General features: G+C 32.4%; 5 protein-coding genes across 12 annotated transcripts in view; 2 read left to right on the plus strand and 3 right to left on the minus strand.

Moving 5' to 3' along the window:
- Positions 1–55: 55 nt before the first annotated feature.
- Cap-d2 (CAP-D2 condensin subunit) lies at positions 56–6,373 on the plus strand. 2 transcript variants are annotated; one of them, XM_076805419.1, is made up of 21 exons: positions 56–275; positions 443–577; positions 655–833; positions 911–1,050; positions 1,128–1,209; positions 1,275–1,337; positions 1,429–1,662; positions 1,738–2,070; positions 2,148–2,340; positions 2,449–2,792; positions 2,876–3,268; positions 3,359–3,603; positions 3,673–3,793; positions 3,880–4,191; positions 4,281–4,411; positions 4,524–4,778; positions 4,836–5,108; positions 5,181–5,323; positions 5,395–5,712; positions 5,808–5,912; positions 6,129–6,373. In XM_076805419.1, exons 1-21 carry the CDS (start codon positions 161–163, stop codon positions 6,290–6,292), a joined length of 4,278 nt encoding a protein of 1,425 aa, XP_076661534.1. In that variant the 5' UTR covers positions 56–160; the 3' UTR covers positions 6,293–6,373. The 2 variants fall into 2 exon arrangements, with proteins under 2 accessions (XP_076661534.1, XP_076661535.1); XM_076805420.1 differs by having other exon boundaries at positions 2,458–2,792.
- A 192-nt stretch (positions 6,374–6,565) lies between these two features.
- On the minus strand, positions 6,566–11,766 carry Upf3 (UPF3 regulator of nonsense mediated mRNA decay). The gene is made up of 6 exons (XM_076805422.1): positions 11,472–11,766; positions 10,626–11,040; positions 10,385–10,536; positions 8,547–9,225; positions 8,177–8,472; positions 6,566–8,088 (listed from the first exon to the last, which is right to left on the minus strand). Exons 1-6 carry the CDS (start codon positions 11,592–11,594, stop codon positions 7,876–7,878), a joined length of 1,878 nt encoding a protein of 625 aa, XP_076661537.1. The 5' UTR covers positions 11,595–11,766; the 3' UTR covers positions 6,566–7,875.
- Positions 11,767–11,898: 132 nt separating this feature from the next.
- Positions 11,899–15,015, minus strand: Tmem43 (Transmembrane protein 43). Of its 3 annotated transcripts, none has more exons than XM_076805427.1 (6): positions 14,876–15,015; positions 13,575–13,757; positions 13,269–13,501; positions 12,894–13,194; positions 12,625–12,830; positions 11,899–12,560 (listed from the first exon to the last, which is right to left on the minus strand). In XM_076805427.1, exons 2-6 carry the CDS (start codon positions 13,668–13,670, stop codon positions 12,278–12,280), a joined length of 1,119 nt encoding a protein of 372 aa, XP_076661542.1. In that variant the 5' UTR covers positions 13,671–13,757; positions 14,876–15,015; the 3' UTR covers positions 11,899–12,277. The 3 variants fall into 3 exon arrangements, with proteins under 3 accessions (XP_076661542.1, XP_076661541.1, XP_076661540.1); XM_076805426.1 differs by lacking the exon at positions 14,876–15,015 and adding an exon at positions 14,658–14,675; XM_076805425.1 differs by lacking the exon at positions 14,876–15,015 and adding an exon at positions 13,972–14,639.
- Positions 15,016–15,477: 462 nt separating this feature from the next.
- LOC143365341 (O-glucosyltransferase rumi homolog) lies at positions 15,478–17,168 on the plus strand. Of its 2 annotated transcripts, XM_076805433.1 has the most exons (7): positions 15,478–15,715; positions 15,781–15,952; positions 16,015–16,216; positions 16,304–16,582; positions 16,651–16,699; positions 16,781–16,883; positions 16,959–17,168. In XM_076805433.1, the coding sequence occupies exons 1-7, from the start codon at positions 15,589–15,591 to the stop codon at positions 17,158–17,160; spliced, it is 1,134 nt and encodes a 377-aa protein (XP_076661548.1). In that variant the 5' UTR covers positions 15,478–15,588; the 3' UTR covers positions 17,161–17,168. The 2 variants fall into 2 exon arrangements, with proteins under 2 accessions (XP_076661548.1, XP_076661547.1); XM_076805432.1 differs by having other exon boundaries at positions 15,483–15,715; positions 16,651–16,883.
- Positions 17,169–17,225: 57 nt separating this feature from the next.
- The window catches only part of LOC143365340 (matrix metalloproteinase-14-like), a 49,425-nt gene continuing 46,563 nt past the window's right edge, over positions 17,226–20,087 (minus strand). For 2 of the 4 annotated variants that reach the window (XM_076805430.1, XM_076805428.1), the window contains exon 10: positions 17,226–19,174. In XM_076805430.1, the coding sequence (XP_076661545.1) occupies positions 19,029–19,174 (146 nt within the window). In that variant the 3' untranslated portion in view covers positions 17,226–19,028. Of the gene's footprint in view, positions 19,611–20,087 lie in introns of all 4 variants that reach the window. The other 2 variants (XM_076805431.1, XM_076805429.1) reach the window with 1 other exon arrangement.

The raw sequence follows: 20,087 nt of genomic DNA on the forward strand, positions 1-20,087 counted from the left end.
AAATTTAACGCTTCTTTGTATATATGTAGCTGTTTAATATTGTGTGTCACGTTTCATATCGTGAAAGTGTTAGTTTTATAGTGGATAAACGTTTTGAAATTTTGAATACAAAAGAAAAGGATTTTTCGAAGACTCTTTACATATTAAAGAATTAATCAAAATGATTGAGGATTTCGTCATTCCTATAAACAAAGATGAACTTTTGGAATCGAACCGGAATGGGTATTTCGTTAAATCAATGATCCCAATCAGGATGATCCCACAAGCTTTAAATGGTATCTAATGAGTACTATTTCTTATTACATGTAATATATTCTATCCTGTACTAATACAAACAGTAAACTATGTATACGAATATCTCCTTATTAACACTTATGTTACCTTGTTTATGCAAAGAAAAATACTTGGAGTACTTACTAATAAACTTAAAATTTCCTTGCAGAAGCAAGATCAGATCTTCAAGAAAATGGAATTGATTTTATTCTAAAACACTTTGATACATTCTTTTCTATAATTGTTCATGGCAAGAAAGTTGAGTTACCAATTATACTAAGAGGTTTCACAAGAATTCAGAAAGGTAAAAAGGATTATGATTTACTTGACTTATCAAAATTTGTATGAATTTCTGTCTACTTCAAATATTGTTTTATGAAGCCATTGAAATGTTGGTCCATGATATGGAAAGTACATTTGAGAGCACAAACGAATTACAAGAAGAAAATAGAACACGATTTTTAAACATTTCTAAAATGCTGGTATATGTATTCTCTTGGTTTGTTTGTCACATACATGAAGAAATCTGTAAAGAAGCAAGTGACAAACTAACTAATAAGGTTTGTTCATTTGTCATTTACATAATTTCATTTTATTGCAGAAATAAATTACTTTTTTATTAACATGATTTTTTTAGAAGAAAAAATCTACCAAGTCTGATATGGAAGAAGAATGGGAAAGTACTAAAGAAAAGGCATTAGAATATGTCTACAGATTATTACATTTACCATTACATAGGCTCTGGCAGCCTCCGATAGTTGAGGATACATTTGTTGTGTAAGTTTACAGATTGTGCTAAATATTGTACTTACTGTATAAGCTAAACATTAATTAACTGTCATTTTATATTGCAGATTACTGACTAAAATGTGCTATAAAATTTTGGAACAAAGCAAAGAAGCAAAACAAAAACATATAAGGCAAACAATTTTTGAGGTAAGTCTTTTTAATTCTTAGCATTGAGATATTATTTGACTGAAACTCTTTTTCTCTTTGAAAAGATTTTAGGAATTGCTGTTAAAAAATACAATCACGGTATAAGCTGTGTAGTAAAAATTATCCAGGTGTGTACTGAATAATTACAACATATATGTATACTGAATAATTAAAAGTTGATTTAGATACAGAAATTAAATGTATATGCTATTATTTTAGATGATTAAATTTCATGATGTATTAGCAACACATATAGCTATTGGTGTTGTTCATATGGTTACTGAATGTAGATGTAACGGCTTAATAAAAGAAATAATGAAGGAAATCGATCAGTCTGAACCATCTGAAGCTGATGGTCGTAATTTATCTGTATTTCTTGAAACTATTGCTACTACTAGACCGGACATTGTACTTCCTATTCTTGATGAACTGATGGATTACTTAGCTAGTGAAGTAAGCATCTTCATATTAATCAGATTGAAAATATGTATTCGTATTTATTCAAGGTCTATTAAATACTTTCTATAGCATTACACTATGAGAAATTCTACAATTTCTGTTTTGGGAATTGTTGTACAAAAAGCACTGACTGGGGAAGACCTTACACCAGAACAAAAATTTCAACGCGACGAATGTCTTAATAATTTACAAGACCACATTTTAGATTGTAATGCTTACACAAGATCGAAAGTTCTACAAGTTTGGCAACGTTTATCTTGTGAAGGAGCTATTCCTCTAGCAAGACAAAAAAATCTCCTAGCTGCTACAACATTACGATTAGAAGATAAAAGTGCAAGTGTGCGAAAGCAAGCACTGCAACTGTTACGTGCATTACTTCAATCCAATCCTTATGCTGCTAAGGTAAGTAATGGTAATATACTTTTTTGATTTCATTTTATTAATTGAATAAAATTACTAAATGAACAAAACGTTTACAGTTAAACAAAGAGGACATTTTTCATTCACTAGAAAAGGAAGAAATAGAATATAAAAACTTGTTAACTGAAAGTGTTAGTAAAAGTGCTCGCGGCGATGGGCAAAGATTGGAAGTATGGAACGGTTTACTTCCAAAAATAAGAAAATCATTGAAGAAAGTTATTAACAGAAGCAAGGAAGACAATCAAAATAAAAGTATACGCATTAAATATATATATATGTACATATATATATATATATATGTACATGTATAAGATACAATAAACCCAAAGCCATGCTTATAACATCATTTTACGAATTTAGATGATGCAGATGATATAGAAACTGAAGACGAAGAGGAAGATGCAGAAAATATCAATCCTGATGAAGCATTTGAACACGTCCGACAACTTATGTTAAAAGAAAAAGTTTACGAAGCAGTGACGTTATTATGGAATTCTTGTATTAAATTGAACCAAAATGCACAACTGAAAACTTTACCTTTCGAAGCAAAAGAAGAATTTCTATTCATTCTGTTACTAAAAACATTTATGGAATCAGAAGATAATAAAGATAACACAAACGAGATTACGAATTCAGAATCAACGGATAAAAGTAGAGAAATAAAGAAAATAGAAGCGCAAAAACGGATTGTAGACTACTGGAGAGTATGTAATTTAAATTTCTTATTTTTTTTTTTTATTAAAAACGGCTTCTCATGTTATCTCTTAGTTAACAATTTTCATTTTAGAATTGTTTGGAAGTTGCCACCGAATTAGAAGTTGCTATTTCTATGGCAGAAAAATTACTTTTTTCTACAACAGCTGGTGATGCTGTTGAAGCATGTGCTTTTCTGGGAACTGCATATCAGTTTGGAGTAAATGGAGCTGCAACTGCTGTACGTAATGCTCTGCTTCAAATATTTCTCCCTGATCAGTCAGTACGTAATAACTTGGCTGATGTCTACAAGCAAATATATTTGGAAGACAATAAAAGTACGAATTCCAGTCGTCAAACTGCTCTTATGCGCGTAAAAGCTTTAATTGGCTTACTGAAATCACTTCAACCTGGTCAAAGCCAAGCTTTAAATCAGCTTGTTGTAACATGGTGGAGTAATAAAGATCTGGGTAACGAAGAATTGCAAGTAATACATTTAATATTATATATAATTCTATGGTACAAAACGATTTGTACTGTGTATGTTGTATTCTACATTGTAATCAATTTAATTTAGGTCCTGTGGGAATACTTTTCCATGAAAATACCAGATATCGATGCTTTGGATAGCAGATCGGCTTTAATGTTAATAACAATGATAGCTCAAGTTCAGACTAATATTGTGGCGGATAATCTAGAAGTATTAATCAAAATAGGTTTAGGACCACGAGCGAAAACGGACCTTCTTTTGGCCAGAGATACATGTAGATCATTGTTAACGATCAACAATACGAGTGTTGATATTAAGAAAGCCGCGAATAGGTAAACCAAAGTGTAAAATTATACAAGTAATTTGGAAAAGATATAATAACTGATTATTAAAATCTGTAGGTATCCCAATGACCATAAAATGTTTAAAGAAATTCTTACATTACTGAGTGAAAACTTTACTAACAAAGAAGAAGACGGATATATATCATTTGTGACGGATGCAATTAACGCTATTTATCACGTAAATGAATGATTTATATAATTACAAATGTTAACATTTCATTATTGAAGTATTGAAATTTTATAGACAATATTTTGAATTTTTAGCTAGCAAATCAACCTGATCATTTGATGCAACAATTGATACTATGTATATATAACCGAGAACAATTTAACAATAATACTTCAACGCACAAATTTTTTCCACTTTATATACGCTCTAAATTGTTTTATATAATTGGACATATTGCCATCAAAGAAATGGTACATTTGGACACATCGGTCTATAAAGAATTAAAGCGAAGAGACGCTCTACGGAAATTAAAGAAAGGAGAGCATCCAGATAAAGGGAATCGAAGGTCGCGTAAATCGACCAGCATTACTCCAATTAGTGCAAGACAACAACTTCGCATTAGAGAAGTACAATATTTTTGTTTAGTTATTGCATACAGTATTCATGTTACTATTTTTAGTTTAAAACCAAATTACTGTTTCACTTTTGCGTTTAGACAAGCGTAATTATGGAAGATAACGGAGAGGAAGCTGTTGAGGGGGCAGTAGATGACGCAGATGCAGAGCTTATAAATGATATTCTTGAAAATCATGTTGTAACTGGAGATGGACTGCTAGCACAATTTGTGTATGTAAATAATATCAATACATGTATGCTAGAAGTTTGCTTTTCGACCCGTCCCGACCATCTGTAATGTATACTTTTTATTGTACCAAATAATACGAAATCTATTTTACAGTCCATTGGTATTAGACGTATGTCAAAATCCTAACAAATACAATAACGAGGACATACAAGCTGCTGGGACTTTGGCACTTACTAAGATGATGACCGTGAGTTCTAGACTTTGCGAAGAATCATTACAACTGTTAATCACAATACTAGAGCGTTCACCGCATCCTGCCATTCGCGCGAATGTCCTTATTGGGATAAGCGATCTTACAACGAGATTTCCTAACTTGATAGAACCGTGGATGAAACATATATATGGCAGGTAATTTCGGACTTGAAATATTCTATTGTTATAAACTAATATACGACTATCTTTCAGGCTACGAGACGAAAATTTACAAGTACGCAGCACTTGTGTTCGTATTTTATCGAGTCTTATAATGAGAGACATGGTACGCGTAAGGGGCCAAATATCAGAACTAGCTCTTTGTATTACTGACGACGACACCGATATTCGCGAAGAGGCGAGACAGTTCTTCAAAGCTTATTCGCAAAAAGCCAATGCTTTGTATAATGTGGTGCCCGATATTTTATCTCGGTTAACCGATTCAGATTCAGATCTAAATGAATCTGATTTCCAAGAAATTATGAAGTTTGTATCAGTACTCAAAATTGGAAGATTAACTGTATGAGCTTTTGGGATTATACTTTTTTTAAATTACAGATACATATTAGGCTTGTTACAAAAAGAAGCACATATCGATTCAATAATCAATAAAGTTTGTGCTAGACTTAAATTAGCCACCACGGAACGAAAGTGGCGGGACTTTTCATATTGTCTCTCACTTTTGCCATTTAGTCAAAAGAGTGAGTAAAACATTGTTGTCCTCGAAATAAAAGAGTCATGTGATATTAATGTGTGTTTAAATGTCTGTTAGGTATACGATATTTTGCTGAGAGCTTACCTATGCTGAAGGAAAAGATTCATAACAAGCAATTTTTGAAAGCTGTGCAAACTATAATAGAACAGACAAAGAGGAAACCAAATATGAAAGCTGCTGCCATGGAGTTGGAGGAAAAAACGAAAGAACTGCTTAAAAGCACAGAGAATACAGAGAACTTACAACAAAACGACGTCGAAGCAATGCCACCGCCTTCCGTGCCGAAGTTAAGAGAACACGGAAAACATAGGAGACGACACAAGAATTCTAGCGATGAAGAGGATGATGGCAGTGATTCTGATGCACCTGTAAAAGGTGTGTTTTCCTTATCTATAAATTCTATTCAATCAGAATATTTCAAATTTCTGTTATGTATAAACTATTTATTATTTTATTAAAAATTGTAACAGCAAAGAGTGCTTCGAATGCAAAAACTCCTAGACGTACAAATAAATCAAGTTCCAATTTGGATTCAGAGACTGTAATTACACCAGCGAAAACTCCTGCTGGATCAGGTATGCGTTGTTCTTATTAAAAATAAGTAATTACACTGTCAATAGACGATTCTTATATTTTAATGCACTAAATACAAATCCGGAATCCGTTTTTCAAATTTGTATTTAGCTGATTAAAATCTATAAAAATTATCTGTTGGTTGGTGAAACACAAAATGTGTGTTGTGTTGGACAGTACTATTTTACGACATCTACTTATTTGTACTTTCATATTAGTCAGGACAAAAGAATTAAGAACTCGAAGGAAAAATCTAAATTCTCCAGCCGATACATTTGCATTGCCAGCAGAAAAAAGAAATAAACTGAATTCTGAGACGCCTCCAGCTACTCCGCGAAGAAGAACCTCAGCACGTTTATCTCAGTCAACACAGAAACGTTAAAATATTTGAGAATTTAGTAAAACTAATGTATAATATTTGTTTCTAAATCTGTGAAGCTCTGAACTAGAATTATAAAATGTATATATTTATATAGTTATGGAAAATATTTAGTTTGAACGGAATTAATATATTTTATAAATACTGAGTATTTATATTTGTATTCCTTTAAATACTGAGTTATAAAAACGGAGTTACAGTTGTTTATGTAAAATTAAAATTATAGAAATATTTATTTCAATGCAAGTTTTGAACATTTAATGTAATAATTATAACATTGCACAGAATATATACATATGAAACTGACATATTTATGCTACTGCAAAGTATGTCCCAAACATACTCGCGCGCGCGCGCGCTCGCACGCATACAGGTTCTCTTATGAGAAAGTACTCAAAATTATATTTAACATTAAGTTATATGATAGGAACTTAACGGTTAAATTTCATACCAGTAGAAAGAATTAATTACACGAGTTTCATACATTAACTATTCATAATTATACCAGTCAGTTGTTAGTATCCAATTCTCAAGTTTGTTTTGTACATTATTTGTTATGACTAGCTGGACATCATATAATTATTGAAATTAAGATTATTAAGAAACATGTATTAGAAAATTCTTAATGAATCAAGTAAAATTTAATGGTAATTATATCACAAAGTAAAGAATCGGCTAGAAACGTAATATACAATGTGTCCGCGCTTCAGTGTAAACAGACCATTACCTTTAAAAATATTGAAAGTACGAAAACTGTTTACATAGTACATCTTACCAGAATGCAATTCTTTTGGTGATATTTTTACACTATTCAAACATACAATGAACAGTTACTTTTTAATGAGATTTATAAGAGTGGGTGAATTTAAGTACAAGTTCATGTGAACATTTTGTTTGTACCTTCAATATTTTGTTTAAAATGCGATATTTTAAGGTATGTAACTTTTGAGCTCTTTTGTCATAAACTTTCATTAGAAAACTTTTGTGTACGGGTTTATTTATATTTCAACAAAGTTAAAATCCTTAAACTAATGAGTAAAGAAAATTGAGGTCAAGTGTTCTTAAAACTAGTATTACGATTAAAAAAAACCAGAAGTGAAAAATGTGGCGACATTTTGAAGATCAAATATCTATTTTTCTTTTTTTTTCAGTTTTGTGGTTTTTAAAATTGAAACAAAAATTGCTTGCTAGGATATGCTATCTAAATCTCAAAGTTAGGACTACAATAAAGAAAAATTCGAATCACCTCATGCGGCACTCAAATGGTTAAGAAATAACAATCTGTTTGCAGTTAAGCATCGGTAAATTTCATATTGACACCGAATTATTTCAAGTAAATTAATTCAAATATTATGAACAATCTTTGATCCCATACTTATACGTGCATATGTTTATTCAATTTGTGGTTGCATGAGTTTTTCAGCTATAAGTAGGACACTGTATTTTATTATGCATTTGTGTACAATAGATACACTGTGTGATACTGTATGTCGCAAGAGAGACTAGTGTAAAAATCTTTTATATTAACACAGGTTTTCACAGAGGTATCGCTAATATTTAATGAAATTTATAAAATTCAGTATCTGTTATACCAAATCACGACTAACACTACGCTTAAATGTCATAGAACGTACTTCTGTCCCAGATTTTCCTGGTTTAGAAAGGTTGGATGGGTTGAGATTTGGAGTTGGGCTTTGTGAAAGAGACGCTCTTTCGTCGTTATTTGATTTTTCTCGTTCTAATCTTTGTTTACTAAATTTTCCCATTCCCGGACGATAAATCTCCATAGCAGGACGATCCTTTAAATATTTGGAGAAAAATTATATATTAGCTTCACTGTCGAATAAATTACTTTTAAATAGTAAAAATTACAAAACTGATATGTACCTTATTTCTAATTCTACGCTCTAATCGTGGATCTTTTTTATCTTTCTCTTTCTCTTCATTTTCAGCCTTTTGTAGATTATTTTGATCTCCCCCATCTAATGACTTGTGTCGTCTTAAACAACTTCCGTCGCCTGTACCTCCATCACCTCCACTCTCAAGTGAACTTCGTCTCTTTGTAACCTTTGAATCTTGCTTTTCGTTAGTATCCTCATCATCGTTTTCTCCTTTATTGATATGTTCGGTAGATTTAGATTTTTCAATATCTTTGTTAGTTTCATCAACGGCTGATTGATTTTCTGTAAACATTTGGAAATGTAGATCTTAGCAGTGCTGCAGAATTTTTCATCCACAGATGTTAAAAAGCTCTTACCTATTTTTGGCTGGTCTTTCGACTGCTCAACATCTTGTATAGTTTCTCCTAATCCTCTTTTTTCATTGGTCTCTCCCTTTTCCATGGTTATACGATTTTCAATATCATCTTTATCACTTACACATTCTTCTTTTTCCCTGATATTTACAAAAGAATCAACCTGAAATTCTTTTCTCTGAGAATCATCCTCTTCGCTTCTCAACTTTGCACTACCTTCATTATCAATATTAAACTCTACATTTTGCTTTTTCGTTTCTGCAAGTCTTTTCTTTTCTTGCCTCATTTTTTCGTAACTTTTACCCCGCTTTTCCTCAATCTTTATTTCTCTACAATCCTTAATGTCTTCTTTATAATCACATTTTCTGTCATCTTTCCCATCATTTCTCCTATCATCTTTTATAGTGTCTCTCTCATCGCGTCTTCCATAAACCTTTTTATCGTCATGACGTCTCTGATGTTTTAAATCCCTTTGGTCTTTATTTCTATCCTCAACCCTATCTCTGTATCCTTTTGTTATAGGTTTCGAATCTCGATCTCGATCTCGAGATGTTTTTTCACGTAATTTATCATCCTTTTTAATTCGATTTTTTATATCTTTAGGTGAAAGTTTTTCTCTTTCCTCTTTATTTTCTTTGTTATCTCTACATATTTCTTTATCGAGATCTGGATTTTTCAATACCTATAACAGAATGAAATTTTCATATTAAATAATACATTGTTAGCTTGAATGAGAAATTTTAATTGAACTTATTGTAATAAATTTCATCATAAATTACAATAAAGTAACACAAAAGTTTCACTTTGTTTTTCTAAAAACAATTTCTCTTACAAAATTTAATGTATACAAACTAGTCGACAATAAATTATTTATATCTTAATAAATGTATACAAATTTAGCACACAATTATCATACAGAAAAAAGTATATATAGTATGGATCGAAATCGCATAAATGAGAAATAATCCCTTTCTCCTCAAAGCTACTTTAACATGCAGTAAGTAGATAACATAAATTTCCATGTCAATCATTTGCAGTTCCAGTTTCATGAATTTTTACGATACGCTGACAATCCTTTTCCACAAAGACTTTTAAAAGGATAAAGTTTCTGGTAATCGAACACAATATTGCAACTTCTTGATTTTGATACTTCTGCCGGTATTTGCATTTTCCAAGTTTTGTGTAAATTAGTAAACTGTGATTTCGATAACGAAGAAAAATAATGTTTATTGTTGATATATTGTGATGTATATTTGGCATTATTATAAATATAATTGTTTTTCATGTTATTCCAATGATTATAATTATCTTTTCTGCAATTGGGATCTTTATCTTTATAATTTCTTTGATAAAAGTAAAAGAATTTTGGCTGTTTATTGCTATAACGCCATTGCTCATTAATATGAGACACACTTCTAACACAATTTACATATACTTCTGTGTTTTCACTTCTGTAAGACTGCTGTTGCATGTTCAAGGAATTCTTTTTCGACGGTGTTGTACTTAGAATTCCAGTACTGGATACTTCTTCTTTATATTTGTGGGGTATATTTATGTTTTCAATAGAATGCTCAAGAAACACATCTTCCGACTTGATGGTTGAGGAAGTAGAAAGGAAGAGATACTTGGTCTGGTTATCTTCAATGTTACATATGGACTGCAGTGTGAAAAGATTAGTATCAGCAAATACAGTAGAGAATAATACTTAAAATGTAAACTTAACACCATCGATAGTAGTGATTTATCACTTTTATATTCTATACTGTATTTGTCACGCTGAAAGTCAGTTTGAGATGTTTGAATGTGGTAATACACGATACAGGTACAAATTGTAGTATTACCTTAGATATAATGGGATCGTCTTTCGTTCGTCTCCTTTCTAAATCTCTCCGCCGCCTTTCCTCGCGTTTCTCATCTCTAAGACGCTGTTTTTCTTGTTTACGTTGTTTTACATATTCTAAGAGCGGTGTAGTTGTAACTTTTTTTGGTGTATCTGTATCAGCAATATAAAAATGTAAATACATGTGTACTGCAACATAAATATAGGTCTATTTCCTTTACACCACATGGAAAACAACTTACTATCGGGTGGTTGATATGAATACTCTGTTTTTGGCTGGGCTATATTGGATTCAGCCTCTTGATTTTTTAGACTCTCCAAGAAACTTATATAATAAGGATCTGATTCTATAGTACCACATTTCAAATCTTTTTTTTTGCCTACTCTTTTTTTTGGTAACCTTTGAAAGGGTGCAAATTCTACCACCGCAGGATATTCTGTGCCCTTAGAGTCAACAAATACATAATTGTCAAATTTCTCTCTGAACATAAAAATGTCTTGTTGTTCCATAAAATTAATATATGCACGAGAAAAGGCAAATTGTCCCATAGACATGTCAGCCTTTACAAAACAAAGATAATCGTGCTCTGGCAATGGAGAAACTTGCTCTAAGAATTGATCCTGAGTCATACTTGGGGGTAATCTGCGTATTACTACCTAAAAATATATTTCTCTGATTATTGATTATTTATGAATTACAATATGCTGCAAAATTGTATTTTATATTTTTCATGAAATCTTTTCTAAGTTATTATTTCAGTAACAATCAAATACTTTTCTATTTTTATTCAACAAACAAGGTATATATAGAATTGTTCCATAAAATTAAGTAAAAACTCTTCTCAATGTCAATTGCAATATTATTTTTACCATCATAACCATGAATACTTTATTTAAAATTGAATACAGTACTTTATTTAATACTCATTGTACAAATAACATTCTTTTCAAAATATTGTAGTGTAAATACTTGAAAGTAATCTGTCATTCTTGTTTATCAAGTGTATAATACGTTATATAGTAGAACATTTTTTCGCTTGATATTAAATGATTCGTGATATTTACGGTTCCACTTTATTCAATAATACCTTTGTCATAGGCCGGCATTTTTCTTTTTTACTGTCTTTAATTTTTCCGACATCTGGAGAACTAGTTTGTGCCTCATTTTGTGCGGCAGTCTCAGATTGTTGTGTTTCCTCGGTCATTGTCATCTACATTTATTTAATTTCTTGACAATCAAAGCTCATTTAATATCAGTTCGAATCACTCTGATTAAAGATATTAATTGGAGCATGCAATTTTCTTCCAGTCATCAAAATAAACGTTTCCGTTTACAAAGTTTTCGCGGCCATCTTGATTCACTCGAACGTAAAAAATACTATTGGACGAAGAGATGAAATGTATATTCTGTGATGTATTCAGGTGTATTGGTGTGTGCTCCGATTGACTAGGGGATTTTGAGGAGTTTATATCCTCACAGTTTGTACTATAAATTTGGGGAATTAACTTACAAAATCGGTGGAAATTATTTTATTGTTCACCACATTATCTATTTCAAAGTTGATGGTAAAAAATATTACAACTTTATAGGCGTACAATTATACATAAAAACAAGTGTTACAAGTATAAATTAACTTGATATACATTGTCATTGCTTAATTTACTAAAAATTATTATTTACTATAATAAATATTATTATTTACTAAAATATTTTGTTTACATTTTACTAGAAACTTCTAATATGCGACGACAATACAAAATTTTTGGTATTTGTATAAATAATGTGATTCATAACATATAATACTTTTCTAGAATTTGTACTCTCTGTATAACTAATTAAATATAAGCGAGTATGATGAAAGATATTAATCAAATTTTAGTTCCTAGTTAATGTTCACAATCTTCTATAGTTATCACGTTGTTGTGTCTGAGATCCTGATGTTAAAGTTGAATATATAAAAGGTAAAATTGATGCCAGCGCTAAACAAAGTCCTATCACTGGTCGATACCATACCCAAGCAAAGCCTATTACTAATAAACTAATAGACATAGAAACTGACATTGTCAAAGATTCAATTGCAATAATTCCACATAAGAACGTTGAATTCAAAATTACTGTTCTTAATATGTTTGCTAAACATGTTGCTGCTAGAAACAAAACTAGCCAGCCAAGTCCTCTGAAATAATCATCAATTCATCAGTAACAAATTTCTCAGAAGCTGAAGATAATTAATAGATTACCTAATACTCCATGTGCGCCAGTAGTTATGTACATGTTCTAAGTGGAACATTTGATCCACTGTCATTTTGTGTTTCCTCTGAAGTAAAATCTCTTCACCACGAGATGTAACATATGGTATAATGGTTCCCTCTTGCAACATACCAACTATAGAGAAAATTTCTTCTGCTTTTCCTGCATAGGAGAATTGTATACGTATATCTCCGACCTAGAAATAAATTTATTAATTCTTTTATATCTGTTCCTCCATTTAAAAGCATAACATATATACCTGAGGGTTCCACAAATCTGCGCTATGATAGTATAACCCAGAATGCATTTTGATGTCTCTACGTTCTGGTCTTTCGTCGCTGGTAACCTCTATAAAGTCATTAAATTTCTTTTTCAATTCAGTTCCTAAAGTAAATGCCCCAATTTTAACTTCATCTGCAATTTGTACTTGACTTTTAATAGGCATTTCTTTTGGATTATGGTGGCCAGTTCTAATATAAAATTGATCAGAGTCAACCAGTTTGTCTTTCCATTCTGTTGTATAATAATAATGTTTTTGCTCATCTGTTACTTTGCCGAAACTAATATGCAGAAATTACAACAATTAATATGAAGTACATAACAGATTATTTTAAAAATTGAAACTTTAACTTACCTTCGTTCTTCTTCTATTTCAACCCATTGATACATCTGGACTCTTCTCTTTAGCTTTACGCTTGATACAATTACTCCATAATCGGGTTCGGTTAGTGGTTCTGATATTTTTAAGGGACCTGATAAATGTATCAAGCGACCTTCGTATTCAGACAATAATTTAATGGTATGTGGAAGGACTGCTACATTACGCAAAGCTTCGTCTAAAGAGTGTGCCACTTTTACTGCCCTTCCCTGTAATATTGACAATATACTTTTGTAATATAAATCCCTTTATATGATTAAAGAGAATAGTACATGTACAAACCTCATTCCAAAATAAAAGACACATGCCAGTTGCAAACATAATGAGTCCGATGATAGCAGTGAGCCAGGACTCTCTAAACTGCTCAATCACTGTCATTGGGATAGGCTTGGGAGCAGGCTGTCGTCCGTTTACTCGATTCTGGTGAAGTGGCTCAGCATTTGCCCTCTGTGGTTGTCCATTTTGCTAAGGAAACAATTAACTTTTGATTTTACATAATTTTACTATTACTCGTACATAAAAGTGTTGATATTTAGTAAACGAAATGTAAGGTATATGATTTGTATTAAACGGTTAAACGTTATGTAATATATGCTATACTGCTTAAAAATTGCAGTTTAAACTTCATTCAGAGAAAATGAGCTATTTAAACACCAAGGCATGTGATTTTCGTGCTTACATTTGCGCGATACATTTTAATAGATCACATTATACGGTAATGACAACGTTCGACTTGCCCACTGAAATTCTTCATTCAAAATATCATTTTTCATATAATTGTAGACCAGTTAAACAAATATGCATCCTGATCAAATTTTATTTCCGAATGACTATGCTCATAATAGGGCTATAAATATCGTCCAATCAATTGTTAACACATTCCATTTTTGAAAATTATGTATAACATGAACGCAGCGATGTCATAAATATTACTTTTATATTATTTCATTGTTACAAAGATGAAATACACAAAAAGTTATCGTTGTTCACATGCGCAATAATGTTATACATGTATTGTAACAGATACGAACATTTGAATAAAAGGATTGATGCATCTATTCTAAATAAAATTTTGTTTAGATTATCTATATTATATCATGTATATTGAAATATTATTGATGCACGAGAACAAATTTACAATATTTTCCAAACCAATTGATTACATTTCAAATTGCAGAATATCTCTAAGAAATGGCCTTAGAAATGAATGGTGGGGAGGAGCAATCTAAATTACATGCAATTTGATAAAAGTTGATCTCACAACTATTATTTCTGTGAAATATTAGTTTTTTAATTGTATTAGGCTTCAAGATATTAAATCTTTAAACAGAGAAAATGTTTTCTCTAGTCTAAGTTTGAACCAACCATGTCTGCGAGAATAATTGGTGAAAGAAAAGACAAGAATATAATAAGGTAGACGATATCCGACGGAAAGTATTATAAAAATATAATTACATAAAAATGATTGCAGCAAAGTTGAAATAAAAATGTAACAAATAGATTTTGTGCCTGTAAAATATACGTGATGATAGGTAAGTCAATCCATTCTTATACATTTTAAAATTATTTTAAAGTATAGTTACAGCAATTTGTTTTAACTCCGACCAATAGCGTTGTAGCACATTGTAGCATGTGACACAAAAAGTAATAGTGGAGCCACAGACGTCAGACACAGACAAGGCATGTTATAGACCAATCACGCAATGTATTTTTCTGTGACACGTTCGTGGGGCGCTTGAGCTCCATTGACCATCTTTCTTCAGATTCTAATACAGGCTAAAAAGATGATGCAAGTTCTGGTCCAAGCTAAAAAGATGATGCAGGTTCTGGTCCAGGCTAAAAAGATGATGCAGATTCTAATACAGGCTAAAAATTAGACTAGGGGGCTGCACTATACCGGGACACTAAAATCCCGGGCGTGAGCACTCTCATTTCCTCTCTGTTTTTAGTAAAAGTGGCTGATATTACTCGAGATACAAAGTATCGTTTAAAGCATGTCTTGAGCAAGTCTTAATATGCTGATATGATTTAGTGATAATAAATCCACATCTGTATTTGACCAAATTTGATCGTTCTCGTGGATCTAGTTACAACATTTATCGTTTTTCAGCGTAGAGGGCGTAAGAAATCGAGTGGTTTTTAGCGATGTCGGTATTTCAGATCGTGAGACACGAAACCCCATAGGATGATTCATCTATTTCTATACCTAATCTGTGCTAGAGCATATCCTCTCTGTTTATAGTGGTCCAAGATCACCCAGCCCAGGATCTGTCATGCCAATGTGTTTGACGGAATTATGCTGATATTAAATTATATCTTTTTCATTGCTTTTTTTTGGATAGGTCGCTGTGAAGAACAATATTGTTCGATTGACGGCGCAGAACAGTGTGACAGCGAAAGAGAAACTAATGTTTATGATAAAGGTATTTTTTTTGTAATTTAAAAACGCTTTTGTATTATGTTTTTCATAAATTTTATTTTAAATTAGGATCGAAGAAAGAATATAGTAAATACTACTATGCAATTGAAGAAGCGAAAAAAAATTATCGACCTTGCAATAATAAAAACAATGGTTGCTATAAAAACATTATCAAACAAGACTTGAAGCCTTTCAAAGAGAAGGGTATAAACAAGGATTTAATAAGTGCAGCGAAGAATAGGTATACGAATGTGTTAAGTCTCATAATATACTTTCAGGAATGCAATATTTTGTTTTTTATAGGGGAACATTTTATCAAATAATACAGGGAAATATATATAGGCAGAATGATTGCATGTTTCCATCAAGGTGTGCTGGGATAGAGCATTTCCTTTTAAAATTGGCTCCTAGTTTGCCAGATATAGATTTAGTGGTAAATACACGGGATTATCCTCAAACTAGTAAACATTTTGATAATCCACTGCCAATCTTCTCATTTAGTAAGGTACATAATTCTATGAATTAACAGATACATGTACAGATAAAATTTATTCTTTGAAATAATCAAAGATTTCAAGTGTTGTGCATTTAGACAGCACAGTATTATGATATTACATATCCAGCATGGTCATTCTGGGAAGGTGGTCCTGCAATTTCTTTGTATCCTCGTGGCCTTGGTAGATGGGATCAACATCGTATATCATTAGACAAAGCTAGGGAAGACACACCATGGTCGAAGAAAGAGTCCAAAGGATTTTTCAGGGGCTCTAGAACTAGTTCAGAGCGTGATAATTTAGTATTACTGAGTCGTGAAAACCCAGAGTTGGTAGATGCTCAATACACAAAGAATCAAGCATGGAAATCTGATGAAGTAATTATTTCTAGTTCATGCACCTGTGTACTGTTGTGGGTATTACATAATTTCATATTTTATTATAGGACACATTACATGCACCTCCAGCTGCTGAAGTCTCTTTAGAATCTCATTGTAAATATAAATATTTACTCAACTTCAAAGGTGTTGCAGCATCATTCAGACACAAACATTTATTTTTGTGTCAATCTTTAGTATTTCATGTTGGGGACGAATGGACAGAGTTTTATTATGATGCAATGGTGCCTTGGATTCATTATATACCTGTCTCTAAGGATGCTAATCAATCAGCCTTACAGTACGATTTTTTTTATTTTTAACTACTGCTATTCTTCCATTACATAAATTTTTTAATATGATCTTATACATGCAGGGAAATAATACAATTTGCAAAAGATAATGATGAATTGTCTAAGGAAATTGCAAATCGAGGAAGGGACTTTGTATGGAATAATTTGAAAATGTCTGATGTTTTACAATATTGGAAGAAACTTCTACAAAGATACTCCAAGCTTTTAACATATAAACCTTCTCTGGATAAAACTTTGACAAGAATCAAGAAGAGGGAATCTTAATAATAATAATAATGCGATTTGACATTTAATGTAAATAATTTTATGTCTTTTTATTAAAATTTTAATTTTATGATGTAAAATGTCGATTAATAAAAATAATTTGTTCAGAAACAAATGTTTTTTCAAATTTTCGAATAAGCATTAGTTAAACGAACTTTCTTTTCATTTTCATTGATACTGTACAGTGTCAGGGCCTGGCACAGCGTGGCAAGTTTCAATTTATTGCCCTGACGGAAGATCTAGTGCAAATAAAGGCCTTGTACATCGCATCGTATTAAAGATATGCTGTATTTGCGTATTTACTTGTTCATAACGGCATAATATAAAACTTCGAATTCATCGAAATTGTGTTTTCTTTTAAAAAACAATTTATTTAACAATTATTAAAAAACTGTACAAGGCTTTTTGTGCTTGGTTCACGCTTAAAACTAAGTAATTCTTAAGTACTCAACTATATATTTATAACGAAGTTATGGAAAAATTTCCTAGAATGTAAAGAAACATATGACACTCCCATCAATGTTTCTATAAAATGATATATGTATGCTACAAATTATGCACGCTATTCACGCATTAATCTAATATGTTTTGAATCATTATCATGTTTTATTCGAAATCTGAATAGTTAAATAATATCCAAAAAATAAATATTTCGAAAGATTCTCATAATTCACAGCATACATATACACCTGCAGTGTATGCAATACACATTCTATGTTATTGCTTTTAATGTCATTTTGGTTTCAAAGCATAATACAAATGATCGTTATTTTTAAAATAATAGACGTATTCTTGTCACATCCTAGACTAAATCTCACATTTCATAACATGGTCATCAGAGATTATTATTAGTAACTATTATTTACCATAATTCTTTTTAACATTATTTATCGTAACATTCTACAATATAAAGAAACAGATTATAGCAATGAAGAAAAACTTATTATGAAGAAAATAGAGAACAATATGTTTGATGTAAAAATGTGTAAGTAAAAAATAGGACTGTCCACAGAAGATGTACAGTAATTGTGATAATAACAACGGAATAACAGACAAAAAGGAAAGAAAATGACATTCATCTATATGTAGGTATGTTGAAACAATTTCAAGGCACTTATATGGAAAACAATTTTCCGGCATAGCGACTACCATGAGTACTATAGATGTTTCCATATGTTTGAACAAATTATTCTGTATTTCCTTACAATCTGAGAAGCGAAAACTCTATAATACTCATAATACTGTCAGTTCAGAAACCAATTGACCTTCTTCTTTATTCGCTATTTGTCATGTTTTGCACAAACACGCGAGATAAGTGCCGTTAACATTAAGATCTATACAAAACGATCGATACGAATAAAGAATAAATAGGCAGTGTTAACAGGTTTGGTGACACATTGTTGCATGCGGCTTACAACGTAATGTATATAAACATATTTTACAGATGCACAGGATGTCTCGCGGAAAGCAACCGAATTCGTGATCGAATGCGCTAAATCGAATCCGGCGCATCTCGCGGGACAGGCTGCGAAACACTTATTGACTACACGATGAAGCAAAATATTTAAAACTATCGTTCGGGCAACGTTGCTTCAGTAATGGAATGATTGTTTCATGAGAGATTAAGACGGGCTAACGAATGGTCTGTCGGGAAAATGTCCGTGGACTTTCGGAGGAATTAATGGCTACGATTCGTGGGCATAAATCAGCGTACTGCCGTTTTGGCACAGTTTGACACCAGTCCGTGCTCTCGGCACACTTCGGAGCCACGTGTTTTCTGTTCAAATGTCCAGTTCAAACCTTCCTAGTGGCCTCCCCCCTCATCGATAGTTTCCATCGCTCAATAACCTCCGTGCACAAAGGCGTCTTTACGTGGCGGCGATTATTTTCGCAAGGATCATGGTCACCATACTGAGCGACAGGCTCCACCACTGGGACGACGATCTGAAATTGCATGCCGCCCCGTTGTCCGCGTCTTGATTGGAAGACGTGACTAGCTGCTCGTCCGTTTCGCCTGTCGAATTTCATAAACAAATCGTAGAAAGGGGCCTACAGAAGAGCAATAGTAATCGTCGCTGATTGGATGGCTCACTGCACCGGTCCTGATCAGCACAGTTTCGCGGGCGAAACGACAGAGGTGATAGACCCGTGGGTTTACAAATCGCAGGCTCTCGTCGTTGTTTGGAACTTTTTTTTTTGTTTAGTCTGCTTTGGATATCAGTGTTCTCCGTGAGGTCTGCTCCGTGAACCTGCATCCCGTGATCCCGTGCTTTATTTAGTGTGTATTACAGTGACTTTTTTTTCCCTGGAAAATTTCTCGTTCCATATTCGCTGCCTTCTAACCCGAGTTTTTACGACTCAACCGAGATTCCTCGAACGAACAAGTTTTTCATTCTCGTTCGTTCACTTTTTCCCGAACCCACGCGATTCCGAGTGTAGATTGTTGTCCTCTGGAAAAAGCGAGTTTTTTTCCGAGTTAATGGAACCGCGACTCCTTCGTCACCGCGCTTTTTTTTTGTCGTACTACGCTTCGATCCGTCGCCTTGGCTGTCAACAGCGGCGGAGCGTCTTGTTCCGGCGAGTTTAAGCAATTCAAACGTAGAGTAAGGGACCCAATTACTATGGAGATACCAATTACTGTGTCTATATTAATCACAATTATTCTCAAGATATACCCACGAATTCCTGATAACTAAACAAAACCCACCGGAATGTACAACTTGCGCCGTGTCCAACAACATCCAACATATCTTACTCGAATGTCCTAAATTCTCTTCTCAACGAACCAGATTTTCCATAGAAAATGACTTCATGAAAAATTTAAACGAGAACAATATTGGAGACGTCCTTCTGTTTTTGAAATCTATTGATATATATATAAACTGTTATAAATTTGTTTTTTGCTGTACCCCACCACAATGTAAATA

This window comes from Halictus rubicundus, chromosome 2 (assembly GCF_050948215.1).
Source record: "Halictus rubicundus isolate RS-2024b chromosome 2, iyHalRubi1_principal, whole genome shotgun sequence".
Taxonomy (NCBI): Eukaryota; Metazoa; Arthropoda; class Insecta; order Hymenoptera; family Halictidae; genus Halictus; species Halictus rubicundus.